Source organism: Candoia aspera, chromosome 1 (assembly GCF_035149785.1).
Source record: "Candoia aspera isolate rCanAsp1 chromosome 1, rCanAsp1.hap2, whole genome shotgun sequence".
NCBI lineage: Eukaryota > Metazoa > Chordata > Lepidosauria > Squamata > Boidae > Candoia > Candoia aspera.
This window is the reverse complement of record NC_086153.1, coordinates 10467836-10483366: the sequence shown is the minus strand read 5'-3', so window position 1 is coordinate 10483366 and position 15531 is coordinate 10467836. Positions and strand designations below refer to the sequence as shown.

At 42.7% G+C, this 15531-nt stretch overlaps 1 protein-coding gene across 4 annotated transcripts in view; it reads right to left on the bottom strand.

The window, feature by feature from the left end:
• RAP1GAP2 (RAP1 GTPase activating protein 2) overlaps positions 1-15531 on the bottom strand; it is a 240374-nt gene that overhangs the window by 36878 nt on the left and 187965 nt on the right. For all 4 annotated transcript variants that reach the window (XR_010067545.1, XR_010067543.1, XR_010067544.1 and 1 more), the window contains 6 exons: positions 11513-11591; positions 9292-9345; positions 7619-7702; positions 5372-5472; positions 3860-3989; positions 955-1110 (listed from right to left, as the gene is read on the bottom strand). Coding sequence is in view for 1 of the 4 variants with exons in the window: in XM_063297332.1 (XP_063153402.1) it covers positions 955-1110; positions 3860-3989; positions 5372-5472; positions 7619-7702; positions 9292-9345; positions 11513-11591 (604 nt within the window). In the remaining 3 variants the exon portion in view is untranslated. The remainder of the gene's footprint in view (positions 1-954; positions 1111-3859; positions 3990-5371; positions 5473-7618; positions 7703-9291; positions 9346-11512; positions 11592-15531) is intronic.

Here is a 15531-nt window from a genome sequence, read left to right as displayed (position 1 = left end):
GTTAGAACTTGGGGTCATCTGTTAAAACTCTGTGCAGGGAGATCCATCACCAATATGCTTCTCAGAGTCTTTATGCAGCCAGGTGATAAATTAGAGACAGACAGGAGGCCCCTTTAAAGCTTGCAGAATTGAACTGTGGAGTTTGCTGCCATCTGATGTGGAGAGGCCTACCCACTTAGACGATTTTAAAAGTGGACTGGGCATCATTCGTGGAAGATTGGAGCTATGGTTACTAGTCTTGAGAGTTAGACACATCGTGCAAAGGCAAGAGTTACTGGACAAGACCCAGAGGCTTGAAAAAAATCAAAGGCCACCAGAAAAGAGGCTTCACGGCTGCTTGCTCCCCTGGACCCAAAGGAGCAAGCCTTGAGATGCCATTTTTTGGAGGGAACAGCAGAAGAACACTTGCCCTCCTGAAGTACTTCTCAGCTTCTTCAGTGCACCTGGGTAGGGGCTGTGTCAAACAAAATACTGGGCTAGGAGGGCCATGGGTCAGATGCAACAAGTCTCTTCTTCTCTTCTGATGTAGAGCAGCAGATAGAAGATGGCAAGCCAACTGATCCACAATCCGCTGCAAATGCCAGCATGGGCATACAGCCTGTGAAAGGCTGCTGGCCACCTGCTCTGTAACCTTCAGTCAAGCTGATTCTGTTAAGGCTTCAAGGACAGATATATGCGACACGCATCTGGGCATTTAATGACATTTGCTGCCAATGTGCAGATAGGCTAACAACAGTGCCGAGGGCACCAGCTGCTTCTCCAAGAATAAATAACGATTTTCACAAAGGCTTAGCAGGAACTCTTTATCTCTGGTCAAACAGGTATATTTTTCAAAGCAACCAACGGGCTTATTTGTCAGATGGAAAACAGATGTGGACACACACACACCAGGGACATGCACATATATATGCACAGATGCACACAGACACTCTTCTATTTTTCCCACCCACTTACTTTATAGGATGCATTATCCGTTTCTGGATTTTCTGCCTGGACAACAATATAGGCGTGCAGAAAATTCGAAGCGATCATATCTGGAACAAAGGGAGTGTTTTCTTCTTGGAATATAATAGCCACAATGTCATTGCCAATGTGTCTTTTCCGTTGAAGCTGAGAAGATTAAAAGAAAAAGACACACAAATCTCCAGTTGATAGTTCTTAAATATAAAAACATCCCAAATTTCACTCATCACTGCAGCGTTTTTCTAACTAACCGCATCTTTAAAGCAGCAAGATGAAGGATGTCTGGCCTAAAAATGACTCCAACCCCTGCCTTCCCCATACACGCACCAACACATACATGTGTGTTGAGAAAAGGGAAGGACTGCTTTCTCACGACACCCGTAACCAGGTTAGGGAAAGACCAAGCTTAAACATGGTCATTCTTTCCATGCTGGAGCAAACTCTGCAAATCCAGATATTTGGTGGGTTTGGGGCACAGGGCATCAAGTGAGCCCAGAAAATGAATTGGTCCAGTAACCAAGTTAAGAGTATTGTGTGCACCCCATCATACTATCAGAAGGCTGTTCAATTTCATCAAAGGGTAGGGAGCATGTGACACTTGTAGCCCCCACCCCACCCATTTTTGTCAGTGCCAAACCTTCAGCTCATATTGCCAAACTTATTGGCAAGGGATCTGGGTTGTTGTTGTTGTTATCAGAGGAATAACAAGCAATACACCGCTTGAAGGTTTCAAGAATCTTAACACAATTTATTTTACTTGTAAGCTCTAAACCCCCTTTTCCCATGAAAAATCAAAAAGGACTAAAAGTTGCACAATCACATCCCTCCAGGGATGTTCCTTATCCCCACAGCGCCCCAGCATTCGTTAGAGGCCAGTTTCAAAAAATCTGTAAGAGCTGCCCCCATCCTCAGAAAGGTTATCCTTCCTTGATTTATGGAGACAAAAGAAGGAAGCGTTTTCTCATATCTTAAGGATGGTGTGTCTTGCCCTGGCCATCTTTTTCCAAGAGGCATTCATTATGCTGCCACCACTGGTGGTGGAATGCCTTCTGAAGAATCATCCATAGAATGGTGTAGCACCTATACAGGACATTCTACCAAGAGTTATGGTATCAAGAATCAATAAACCATGGATAGAGATTTTGCAGCCATGCCACTTTGGGTAGAATTCAAAGACAGGGGTGTCTGCAAGGTAGCATCAAAGAAGTCAAGATGTTGGCAGCAGTGGTGTGATCAAAGCTCCACCTGCTCTTTATGTGTGATGCAACACACCTGAAAAACGGTTGGAGTTTCTGTCACACTGTTGCAACTGCCATCTTGACTTTTTTGACCATTGCCCGAGGGCATCCCTGCTCAAAGAAGACTGTAGAAATATTTCTGTAAAGCACACATCCCTGGGTATGATATTGCTTCCAAAAACAGCTGGGTGTGGGTTTTGGTTCAATGGGCAAAAGCAGATGAATGGAAAATTTGTTCAGGTAATGCTTTAATGCAAACTTCTCTGATTTTTACTCTGCAAACTTAGAAGTGCACAAGCTAAAGATTTGGGTGTGGCCCACAGAGACCTCCCCCAAAATGGCCATTTCAGGGGACGGAGGGAAATTCTTAAATGCACGATTACAAAGTCATCGTATTAACTAGATTTGATATTAATCGAATGTAAATAAAACGAAAAGTAATTTTTAATTTTTTCTCATGGCTCTGCCCTGTTTTGGAGAGTGCAGCTCTGGCAAGCTATTCAAGGGCAAGAAGAGCCCTCAGCACCCCTAGTGAACCGCACAAATATGCGTGCCTGTGTGCGTATGCCTATAAATGTCTATGTTGATAATTCTCTCTGGGAGCGATACCTGTCCTTGCATTAGGCTGGGGAAAACTGTTTGCAAAGCAAGCATTGGCGCACATGTTGAAAAAGCTCCATTATCAGGAGTGTATGGAAAATCCCATGAATTTGCATAAATACTTTATTTTTTAAATGATGCAGAAATGGAACATAATGAACCTCAAGTTTCAAAAAATGAGAATCTGTTCAATTCTGAGTGCGAAATATAAAAAGAAAAATGGCAAGCTGCTGTGAAAGGAAGTTTGGTCTTTAAAAAATAAAAAGAGAAGCAAAAGTAAACGTGGGCTTCATCCATCTGTCTGTGCAACCTCCCAGGGTTCGTCCTGAGCCGGGAATGAAAAGACGCAGGCAGTTGCTGGAACAGAGGTTGAAGGTTTATTCTCCGAGAACACCAAATACAGAGTAAGTGTGTTGTCGTGGGTGGCCACACTAGTATTTCCCCCACAAGCCCTTTATATAGGAGAGCTAGGCCATTGCTAGGCGTTGGAGGTGTTCCCGCCCCCTAGGAATTTGAGAGAAGTGTCGTTTCCCGGATTTCAGAGAGGGGGCGCTCTGTGGTCTGGCCCCCTGCTGACCTCTGGGTTCCCTGCAGGGCTGTGGCTTTGTCTCCTAGCTTGGAATGTTCACCTTGGAAGGGATCTTTTGTGATTGGATTATGGAGATCTGTTTGGCTGGGGAAGAAAGTTTACCTGGATGGGCTCTGCTAAAGTCTGTGAATGAGCAGCCCTTTGTGTTCCAAGGTTTCTGATTGAATCGGAAGGGAATCCTTCGTTTAAAGAGTTGGGCTTCCTTTTACATATTAATCTCTGGCATCTCCTTTTTGCATCAAACTCATTCTATTTTGTAACCTTTAACCTTTACCTTGCTCAAGGAGAAGGCAATATTGCAGGGAGACGGTGTTCTGGGGGAAGGCAGCATGGAGGGCTGGCACTCTGACAGAAAGCAGTTCACACCTTTCCTTCCACTGCCCGTTATACAATGCCCACCTTACCAGATCATCCGCGGTGCTGCCTTTTTTCTCTTTCTCTGGAAAGAGAAAGGTCGCCTCTTGCTTACCTGCTGGGTATCCCCCTCTGTGAAGGGAAGCTTGGTGGAGACATGGAACATAATCTCTCTGTCCCTGAACACCGTGTAGATGGATTCGGTGCCTGTCTGGGCGTGCGTGACGTCTAGGCCACCTCGAAAGCTAAACATGAATCAGAACAAGATAGCAGACCTTTGGTACAAGGGATAGTAACCCTGCTGGAAAGAGAGAGAGAGAGAGAGAAAGAAAGAGAGAGGGAAGGAGGGGAGAGAAAAAAAGGGAGGGAGGGAAGGCAGGCACTCTGGACTGATAATCTTCCAGGGGAAGGTGTCTTTTACACTGCTTTATTTCACTGATTTCAAAATAATGCTGGGCCAAAGTTGTCACGGAACTTCTCAGACGTTTTGTTCCTCCACCAAAAAGGCTTCTATTTTTCTACCTTAATCTCACAGTGTTTGAGGATTGCTTCCTAATTTCTCAGGCTGTTGTTTCTCAGCTGGTCTTTAACAAGAAAGAGGTTGCTCCTGAGGCTGTGGTTTTTCTACGGAGGTATCCTTCCATCCCTGTCACTTTCTGCAAGGCCCAGTTTTGGTCTGTGCCGAGAGTTGCCCTCACAGCCTCTCCTCTAGAGATTGAATGAAACTAGGGGAAGTTTTGCATCTTTGTACAGTCAAAGATTTACCCTAGGATTATCTTGAAACTACTTACCCAGGTACTCCACTCCATCCTCTTTTATCAAACCAAATGACCATTTTAAAAAAATGCAGGAGACCTTTGTTCCCCCCCTGCATGGTGCTGTTTAAAAACGTAACGTGTCAGGTCTGTGGTAGGTGATAGAATTCCCAGGCTGCATGAGAGACTGGAAGGCTGGCAAACTGTTTGCAAAGCAAACAGAAGACAGCAATGCCAATTCACATCTCTACTGGAATAAAGTCCGCCCTCAAAGAGTGCATTCCTCTGAGGAAAGTATTAGTGCCTGCCTTGAGTGTTCAACATAATCAGAACTCAATGAGTGCATAAATAAATGAATAAAACTGAAATGCAGTTTCCCACTCAAAAACCTCATGTGAAGATATGCTATTCTGGAAAAACTGGATACCAATAAGTTAGGAGAAGTTGCGTATAAAAATGGAAATATGAGGGAAAATTGCATGAGAAGTTGCATATATTTGAGAATATTGGTAACCAGCCTTTTTTTTTTCTTTTCCACAGGTATCATCCTGTAGCCTTTCCAGCTGACATTAATGGAGTGAAGAAAGTGAAGAAACAGAGCTTTCCATCAGCGCAGATGAAAAGCCAGCAATTTCCCCCTTTTTCACAGAACTGTTTACATTCCCGACGGTAAGAAAGCCAGCAATTCATGTCTGAAGTCTGAAGTTAGAATCTATCTTTTATTGCTCATATGTGAGCCACTTCAGGAAACTTTCTGGCTGAAAAATGGCATAGAAATTCTTTTAATTCACTGATGGTCTGATTATTTCAAACCTAAATCGAATGGACCGCTAAAGAAAAAAGCAATGAATGAGACTGATTGCTTAACCTACCCCTTGAAATCCTGAAGTGTAATGGTTTCTCCCAACAAATTCAAGAAGTCCTTGAAGGAAGGACTTTCTTCATTGTTCCCAAACAATTCTTCTTCCTGTGTCTGGAAAGATAAAACAATCCAAAATAAACATGACAAAACATCTCCATTTCGAAGCTCCTCAGCAGCAAACTGGATTTTGGAAGAGATTAATCTTCCAATTATAGTGGGAGGTAATCACCTTCCTCTCTATATGACTATTGTTGCTAACTATTTACCTACTGCTTTCTCTAGACTCCAACTGGCATCACCCAGAAAGAGAGAGAGAAGAAAAGATGTTCAGAAGGATGACTATCCTTTTTTGCAGCAGCGTAGATGGGGCTGGGCCAAGAAATTCTGCTGTTTACTTCAGGAACCTTTCTTTCTGCTTCTGTGTATCCAAATGAACTGGGCTGCCAATTGAATCTTTCTATAATACTAAAGTTGGGCCAACATCACCAGGATCCATCAAGGCAATATATCAATACAGGAGGCTGGCAGATATGCTGCTGATTTACCTTGGCAATTTCCATTAACATTAAAATAACGTTGACCTAGCTGACCTTGGTTGAACTTGGAAGAAGGGTTGGATCTGGTTAATACCTGGATCAGAGATCAAGGTCATAGGTTAGATGGAAGTTGAAAAAGATCTCCAAAGAATGGAAGAGTAAATCACTAGCATGTTGCTGTTAAGAAAACTATATGGACTTGTCCAGGTAGTCACCAGGAGTTGAGCTCAGCTCAGGGGAGACTTTACCTTATTTTTTAAGGCTAATTTAATTGTATATGTATTTTCTTTCTTGGAAACCATAGTTATTTGGGGAAATCGCAGTTTTAAAATTCAACAGTGCAGTTTAGGGTGGTTCCAGGGGTCACAATAAAGGGTTTCCTTAAGTCTGCAGGCTGTCTCCCCAACCATCTAAGAGTTACAACAAAATAAAATATATGAAGCACTAAGAACAATTCTTGAACTGCAAATATTTGGGGGCATTGGGAGAGTAGCTTTTGTGGGGAGAACATACTAGGTAGGAGTAACAGTACTTTCTTCGCCTTTAAAAAAAATCCCTTTTTGCTTCCATTATCCAATAATAACCCACACCCACCAAGCTAGCTAGAAGAAAATTAAACCGGTGTAGATCCTGCTGCTCCATTGCCAGCCCAGATTGCCTTTGTTCTGGTTTGCAGATGGAGAATGCTGGCCTCATTTTCCCACCAGCCTAGACATCTGTGAACCCCTGCCTCCCTCTACTTGTGTTTCTCCTGCTACATGGCACGTCTCCCCCAAATTCCATCAACCATTATCCAGTTTCAAAGCCAGGTCTCTGTGCTTGGAGATTTGGTGGGCACAGGGAGAAAGCATGATTGGAAAGACTCAGCCTCTTCCACAGTCCAAACCAGAATGGCCCTTGAAGACAGGGCCAAAGGCCCAGTACAGAGATCATGTCACACTACAGTAAAGCAACACTGACCCACAGTTTAAATTCATCTGATTGCTCCACCAAGTGAATAGCTCCTGACACATATCAAACTGTATCCAATTAAAACCACTTACTTATTTTAACATCAGAGTAGCCAAGGATGACTTTAAGCTGCCTCAGGTATCACTTGGGGACAAGTGAAAGGCAACATCATGAAGGCACAGCACACCAAAATAAGTTGTGGTGGCCTGTTCTGTGATTAGATACAGGGGGGGAGAGGACGTCAAACAGTCCCTTTCTGATCTTCCACTGAGTCTTCCTCTAAACCAGTGTTTCTCAATCACAGCAACTTTAAGACGTGTGGACTTCAACTCCCAGAATTGTTGAAGTCCACACGTCTTAAAGTTGCTGTGATTGAGGAACAGTGCTCTAAACTAGGGGTGCTCAACCAGGGTCCCACGGCACCCTAGTCTTCCACAAGAGATCACTAGGGGTTCCCTGGGCGATCACAATTAATTTAAAAAATTATTTCAGATTCAGGCAACTTCACATTCAAGAGGTACATTTCATTCTTTATTTCTAGTTTAAGAATGCTGTTAATGCCTGTATACAGGCCTACACGTGAAACGGATATAATAATTTTGTAACTTCTGGCCTATCTTTGAGCCTGAGTGTGCAGGGGTTCCCCGAGGCCTGAAAAATATTTCAAGGGTTCCTCCAGGGTCAAAAGGTTGAGAAAGGCTGGTCTAGACTATCAAATTACTAGAACAACAGACATATTATTGCCCCAATAAAATACAGTAGTCACTCACTTGCTTAAACTTCTGGTAAATCACACCAAACTTGAAAGTGTTGTTAAGCTCATGTTCATCATAGGATACTATCATCTGTGATGCCTGAAATAGGAGGAAACCAGGAGGGGGAGGGGGTCAGAGAATAATTTGTCGAGAAAGAAACTGTTTAAATGAGTTTGAGACGTATTTCTCTTTCTTTGCAGGTTGCCAACAAAAGGAAAAGTTATGGTTTATTTCACAGGTAGGGAACATGCTTTAAGTTTAGAAGTCCCATATTTGTTCACCAGAATAATTTCTTTATATTTAACTTAGGACAGACTTTGTTTGGAGCATGACTGCTATTCCAAAACTATGCAAACAGACCTATTCAAAAATATGAGGATTTCAATAATTGAAGCCCTCTGTAGTCAGGTACGAACCAATGTCTGAACCGTCACCCTGTATTCTGAAGTTTCTGCTCCATCTTCCACTTGATCACCTAAAATGCTGAAGAACTTTTAGGATACAGGGGCCCAGAACCCCCGTTTCTATGATATGGTCTGAGAAACTTCAGGGATGTGTATTTCCTGAGGCTCTTGGTGCCAGATATAGTACAGAAAATAGAGTTAATGGCAAGAGGTAAAATGGAACAACACATTTCAAAGGCTCCTCTGTTGGGGTGAGGCTTTTCAGACAGGACACTCCAAACCAACCATGCCCAAAGAAGGTTTCCTTTTCAAAGCTGCTCCCTTCTCAACTATGTCTCCTTGTTTCCTCTAGCCATCATCTGTCAGCCTTCCCAGGTAGACCAGACAGAAAGCACGACCAGATAAGCAAATTCTACTTTATTGTAAAGTTGCATTAACTGAATCTTGCAAGTCTGAAAGTTTAATTCTCTCCCAATCTCCTTTACAGCCTGAGAAACTAGGGAGGGTCCCTCCTGAGCTTCTTGCCCTTCCCATTATGCGGCTGTGGGCTATGCCCTCTCTTCTCTGACCGTTCCCTAGGCAACATCGCCCCGTCTTCCAAAGTCTTTCCCACATACCATTACAGCATCATACCATCCTTGTCTGTAGCCACTCTGACCCCATCCTTTTGCAATACCTGGGCTGGAAACTTCTGATGAAGTCCCACCAGCAGAGCTGAACAGTCAGCAATGACTTCTCAACATCTCTAGGTGTTTGATCTGGTTGTCCAATAAAGCTAACCTGGATTGTATCATTTCAAATTTTTATTTTGGCCCTTAGCCTCTGTCACATACCTGCAAAGAGCAGGACAACGCATCAATGTTTTAACTGTCTCCAGTCCCCACCAGATTCCTCAGCATGTTTTTATGGTAACCATCCTCTTCCTGCAGAGCTCTTTTAGGTTCAGAATTCATTTCTTTTTGAGCTGAGGTCAAGAATAAGTCAGACTGAGTGTATAAACCAATCCAACTCTGGTCTACCTGCATACTTTTTTCAAGTGCCTGGAGAACGTAACTTTAATCCAGGTGACAATTCTGAGGCCTATGCCACAAACTGATGAAATTCTCTCTCCTCGCCATTTCTGTGCCTCTCCACAATATTTAGAACTGGGGAAGCCTACTCTCTCAAATTGGTATATTTCAGTTTTACAGAAATAAACCTGCATGCATGCAGTTCACTACATGGTTTAATTCTGCACATCGATTTGCTTCTGGAATTAGATTTTTGCATCATCGCTTAGCTCACCTTGGGGTAGAGCACAGGGTGAAACTTTAATCCAGTGGCATCATCACAGAAGGCCTGTCCAGAAATGCATCAAATAGTGAGAAATTAGGAAACCAAAGACATAGCAGATTGCAACAAGTCCTTTGGGGGGGGGCAGTCAAAGATAATCCAAAACAGGCAAAATAACTTTCTTTGTTGTATCAGAAATGTGGAATACACCATGGAAATTGATTTAGGCCAATTGTGGTGGATGAGGAGTAGGTGGGGATCTGGGAAATAGCAACTCCTCTTCTAGATTTTTCCCCTCCCTAAATAACATAGATTAGTTTTGGATGATCATAATTTGCCCTAATAAATATGAACTTCCTCTTTGCTCTTTATCAGCAAGCGAGAAATTGCTTCCTGTATGCTGGGCTGGCACAGTAGACTAGACTAGACTAGACTAAAACAGGATTGGGTGGTTTGTTGTTCAACACATTTGGTGAAACCAGCCTTTGTCTTAGCAGGTTAGTGAACCAGGTCATTACATTAAATCACACTACCGTTTGGGCAGAGATTATAATATTAATTCACAGCAACGGCATTTTATTAAACCGGGTTTAGGGTTCAGGCTGTTCTGTGAATCTAGCCTATGTTTGATAGCTGTAAAGATGGGGAACAAAAGCAGTACTAGAGTCCTACTCAGAAAGAGTCTCTTGAGTAAGCAGTCAGCATGGTATAGTAGTTAGAATAGTGGGCAGGATCAAAGAGGCCCACCCTTAGCAAGGATGCTTGCTAAGAAACCTGAAGCCAGTCACTCTCTTTCAAGCCAAATTATTTTACAAGAATGTTATTATGAGGGAAGGGAAGGGAAGGGAAGGGAGAAGGTGGCTGAATCCTAACATGCATTCCTATCCACAGTAATGCCCAAATGATGAAACATGTGTTGTGACTTCATGACACAAATTCTGCCTTTTCATAATAATGCTGCAACGTTGCATGCAAGGACATAAGGGGTAGGATTTGTGTCATGATACCACAATGCACATTTGGTCACTTGCTTCATTTTGCATGGCCCCCGTAGATACCCACAGCTGAATCCCTCCCCCTTCATTCACAAGATTCTTTAAAATGTAAAGGCAAAATGTAAAATTGGCATGGTATTTTCTGCCTCTTTTAGAGAGTTATTTCTAGAAAGAAATTTTGATGGATGGAAGGTGAAGTCCCCTTAACTTTAATTCTTTTTTAACTCTCCATGTTCCAGCATTATCTGGGAATGATCACCCGACCACACACACTTGTGTGAATTTATTCATTAGATTTATATCCTGTCTTTATACCAAGAACACAAGAAGATATAATTTCATTTTATCCCCAAAACAGCAATCCTGTAAAATAGGCTGGGATGAGAGAGAGTGACTGGCCCAAAATCACCAGGGAATTCCATGGCTGAGGAGAGACTAGAATCTGGATCTTCCCACTCCTCATTCAAACCCTTCACCACAGCACCACACTGGCTCTCGGGGTGAGAGAGACTAGCCCAAAGTCACCCTGGGAGCTTCCGTGGCTGAGGGCAACTAGAACCCGGGCCTCCCTCCTAGTTTCACATTTTTATGACTACATCACACTGGTGTCCTGCTCCACTGTCTGAACCAAATACACCCTTGGTGTAAAAGCACTCCAGACTACAGATAGTCCTCAACTTACGACTATTTGTTTAACAATCATTCGAAGTTACAACAGTGCTGAAAAAAGTGACTTAACAACCTATCCTCGCACTTATGACTGTCGCAGCTTCTCTGTAGTCGCATGATCAAAATTCAGGTGCTTGGCAACCGGCATGTATTTATGACAGTTGCAGCATCCTGGGGTCATTTGATCGCCCTTTGCGACCTTCCCAGCCAGCTCCCGACAAACAAAATCAATTGGGAACCACATGATTCACTTAATGACTGTGGCAAAAAAGGTCATAAAATCAGGTGCGACTCACTTAACAACTGCATCGCTTACTGACATAAGTTCTGGTCCCAGTTGTGGTCATAAGTCAAGGACTACCTCTATATGTTTCTGTCTGTTTTTAATTGTTGCTTCCATGATGATTTTTTTCCTTGCTGTCACTGAAGTTTTGGTGATGTTCTTTCTGTATTAAAAAAGCCCAACCTCTAAAATCTCACAGGTTATGATCACAGTCTAATAGTGATCATAATCACAATCACGATCAGTACCACCATGATCTTTTGGACTATCTCTCCAAGCAACCTACCTTTGCAATCTGTGGAATGTTTGGTAGCTTGCTGAGTCCAGCTAAAGGGATTCTTTCATGTAATGTTTTTGCTTTGGACCTATGGCCAAAAAAGAAACCGAGAGAATCAAACATGAGCAGTGATCACGTAGCAATATCTCTAGTTTTCAATAAAAGGAAGGATCTGTAGATTGTTTCTGAACCTTTCAAAGGGGTCATTTGGCCATGGTTGTTACGGTTACCATTTCCAGATCCCATCTCCTTTGAAACATTAGTAATTTGCTGGGGGAATAAGAGGATAAGACATTACTGAGAGAAGAAACAGTGCTATATATATAATTGATATTTTCCAATATCGTTTCAAGGGATTGGTTTTCCATTGGTTTCCCTGGACTTTACTGTAGGTCAAACAAAGAACGTTCATGGGCAAACTCATTACCAAGAGCAGACTTGAAGCAGTGTAAAATAATTTTTAAAACCCCAAGAAACTCAGACCTATCATTAGATGGCTTCAGACCTTCCTGTTACCACCACTTCATCTCTCTTACGTAGCAAAATGTTTGGGCTCCATAGAAACTTGGCACACCAAAAGGGTCCTCAAGGATGCCCTGTCACCTTCCAATATATTGGAGAATCAATCAATCCAAACAAGGCCATTGTCAATCCAAACAAGGCCATTGGACAAGGCCAGCCAGGACTGGCCCCAAGGGTTTGCACCAGTGAAAAGAAGCCAAGAGCCAACCAGCTGAGTGGAAGAGGTATATTCTAGCTGTAAGAACTTGGAAGTTCTTTTAGTCGTACAATTAGTCTCCTTCAGTGGCTGGTGGGGAATTCTGGGAGTTGCCAAGGTTGAGAAACACCGGTCTAGTGATTTGGAAGCCGCTTTTAGACTATTTGTTTGCAACAGAAAAAAATGAAGTTCTGATTTTGGGTTTTGATGATTAAATGGTTTTATTTTAGAGAAATAACGTTACTAAATGATTAATTAATAGCAAGAGATTAACTTTTATATGCTTTTATATCTGTGTTGGAGAAAGTTGGAAGTCAGTTTGATCTAGTTTAGCCAGTTTGGTCTAGTGGTTAAGGTGCAGGGCTAGAAACCAGGAGTCTTTGAGTTCTAGTCCCGCCTTAGGCGTGAAAGCCAGCTGGGTGACCTTGGGCCAGTCCCTCTCTCTCAGCCCAAGAGCCAATCAGGCGTGGTATGAGAGTTCTAGTCCCGCCTTAGGCATGAAAGCCAGCTGGGTGACCTTGGGCCAGTCCCTCTCTCTCAGCCCAAGAACCAATCAGGCGTGGTATGAGAGTTCTAGTCCCGCCTTAGGCACGAAAGCCAGCTGGGTGACCTTGGGCCTGTCCCTCTCTCTCAGCCCAAGAGCCAATCAGGCGTGGCATGAGAGTTCTAGTCCCACCTTAGGCACGAAAGCCGGCTGGGTGACCTTGGGCCAGTCGCTCTCTCTCAGCCCAGCTCACCTCACAGGGTTGTTGTTGTGGGAAAAAGAGGAGGAGGAAGGAGTATGAGGTATGTTTGCCGCCTTGAGTTATTTATAAAAATAATAAAGGCAGGATAAAAATTAATTAATTTTATGTTTTTCTGTCTATACTTACACTGTTTTAGTTTCTCTTTTTTTCTTTTTTAGACTTGTATTCTATCTGTTCTATATTCTGTATTTTGTGTTTTAATTATATCTTGAAAATTAATAAAGCTTTATTAAAAAAAAAAAGAGAAACACTGGTCCACTTATTTCAATATTATCTACAGGATGACCAATGACCTAAAGAGATGGTAGTCTGCCTTTCAATTAATGTGTTCAAGCAGAGTGGATTCCTACACAGAGAAGGGAATGGATTCCCTGTCCTAACAGCTGCTTCCAACTTTATACTGCTGTGATTATAAAAGAAGACAACTTGATAGTTTCCAGATCTTCTAATCTCAGAAATTGCTTATTTGGGGTCTTTCTGGCTGCCATTGTCTCATTTATGGTTCACGCAAGTGTTTTTCCTAACTGTGTCTATAAATGCCAGAGGTCACACTGGGATCTTCTACATGAGGTCTGTTGCTTTTGTGTTTGCACAACACAATAAACCACAAACTAGCCAACCACATCTCAGCTGAGAGCACTGGGCAAACTCAGCCTGTGTGCTTATCATTCAACATGACATGCAAATACAGAAGAACAGCTTAATTGAGTAAAGCATGGTTAAGTCAACCCTGGATAAGTGTGTAGTGCGAAGACATCCTCTGACTCTACAGCTGGGTTTACACAGGGCACTAAGTCATAGTTTGTTTTAACACAGCTGTTGAGCTGGAATTTATGAACCACAACGTAGTCTTCCACCATTAGACTCGGCCCAAAAGAACTAATTAATAACTTATTTAATAACCCCTAATTTGATAAAATATCCAGGAAATTCTGATCTCTTTTATGTTCAGTTGTTGCTATCTGATCAGAATGACTTAGTTTCCCTGAACGTAGCTAAATTTTGCTATACTGTCTGCAAATTAGGCAGACCTCAACTGCCCATTGACGACTCTCTTAATCTGTAAATATATTATCATGTTTTGTTCATTTCATTTGATGTATTTTTAATGTATTTTAACGTATTTTGATGTATTTCTTCTTTTTAATTTGTAATTCTGGTCTGCTTCAGCAAAGAATCATTACCTTGTCATGGTGCTGGAGCTTGAGCACCTCAATGATGCCATGAGCTAAACCGTGAAGGGCCACCCAAGACGGGAAGGTCATGACAGAGAGGTCAGACTAAATGCGATCCCTGGGGAAGGTAATGGCAACCCACCCCAGTATTCTTGCCGTGAAAACTAAATGGATCAGTACAACCAGAGATATGTCAGTATACCATCGGAAGATGAGACCCCCAGGTTGGAAGATGGTCAAAATGCTACTGGGGAGGAACAGAGGATGAGCTCAACTAGCCCCAGACATGATGACGCAGCTAGCTCAAAGCCGAAAGGACGGCTAGCAGCCGACGATGCTGGTGGTGAACGGCGAATCCGATGTTCTAAGGATCAACACACCATTGGAACCTGGAATGTAAGATCTATGAGCCAGGGCAAATTGGATGTGGTTATTGGTGAGATGTCAAGATTAAAGATAGACATTTTGGGCGTCAGTGAACTGAAATGGACTGGAATGGGCCACTTCACATCAAATGACCACCAAATCTACTACTGTGGACAAGAGGACAAGAGGACCACAGAAGAAATGGAGTAGCCTTCATAATTAATAGTAAAGTGGCTAAAGCAGTGCTTGGATACAATCCAAAAAACGACAGAATGATCTCAATTCGAATTCAGGGCAAGCCATCTAACATCACAGTGATCCAAATATACGCCCCAACCACAAATGCTGAAGAAGCTGAAGTAGAGCAGTTCTATGAGGATCTGCAGCACCTACTGGACAACACACCTAAAAGAGATGTTATTTTCATCACAGGCGACTGGAATGCTAAGGTGGGCAGTCAAATGACACCTGGAATTACAGGTAAGTATGGCCTGGGAGAACAAAACGAAGCAGGACATAGGCTGACATTTGCCAAGACAACTCACTCTGCATAACAAACACTCTCTTCCAACAGCCTAAGAGACGGCTTTATACATGGACTTCACCAGATGGACAACACCGAAATCAGATTGACTACATCCTTTGCAGCCAAAGGTGGCGGACATCTGTACAGTCGGTAAAACAAGACCTGGAGCTGACTATAGTTCAGATCACGAACTTCTTATTGCACAATTTAGGATCAGACTAAAGAGATTAGGGAAGACCCGCAGATCAGCTAGATATGAGCTCACTGATATTCCTAAGGAATATGCAGTGGAGGTAAAGAATAGATTTAAGGGACTGGACTTAGTAGATAGGGTCCCGGAAGAACTCTGGACAGAAGTTGGCAGCATTGTTCAGGAGGCGGCAACAAAATACATCCCAAAGAAAGAATTGCCAGATGTACAAGCTGGGTTTAGAAAAGGCAGAGGAACTAGAGACCAAATTGCCAATATCCGCTGGATAATGGAAAAAGCCAGAGAG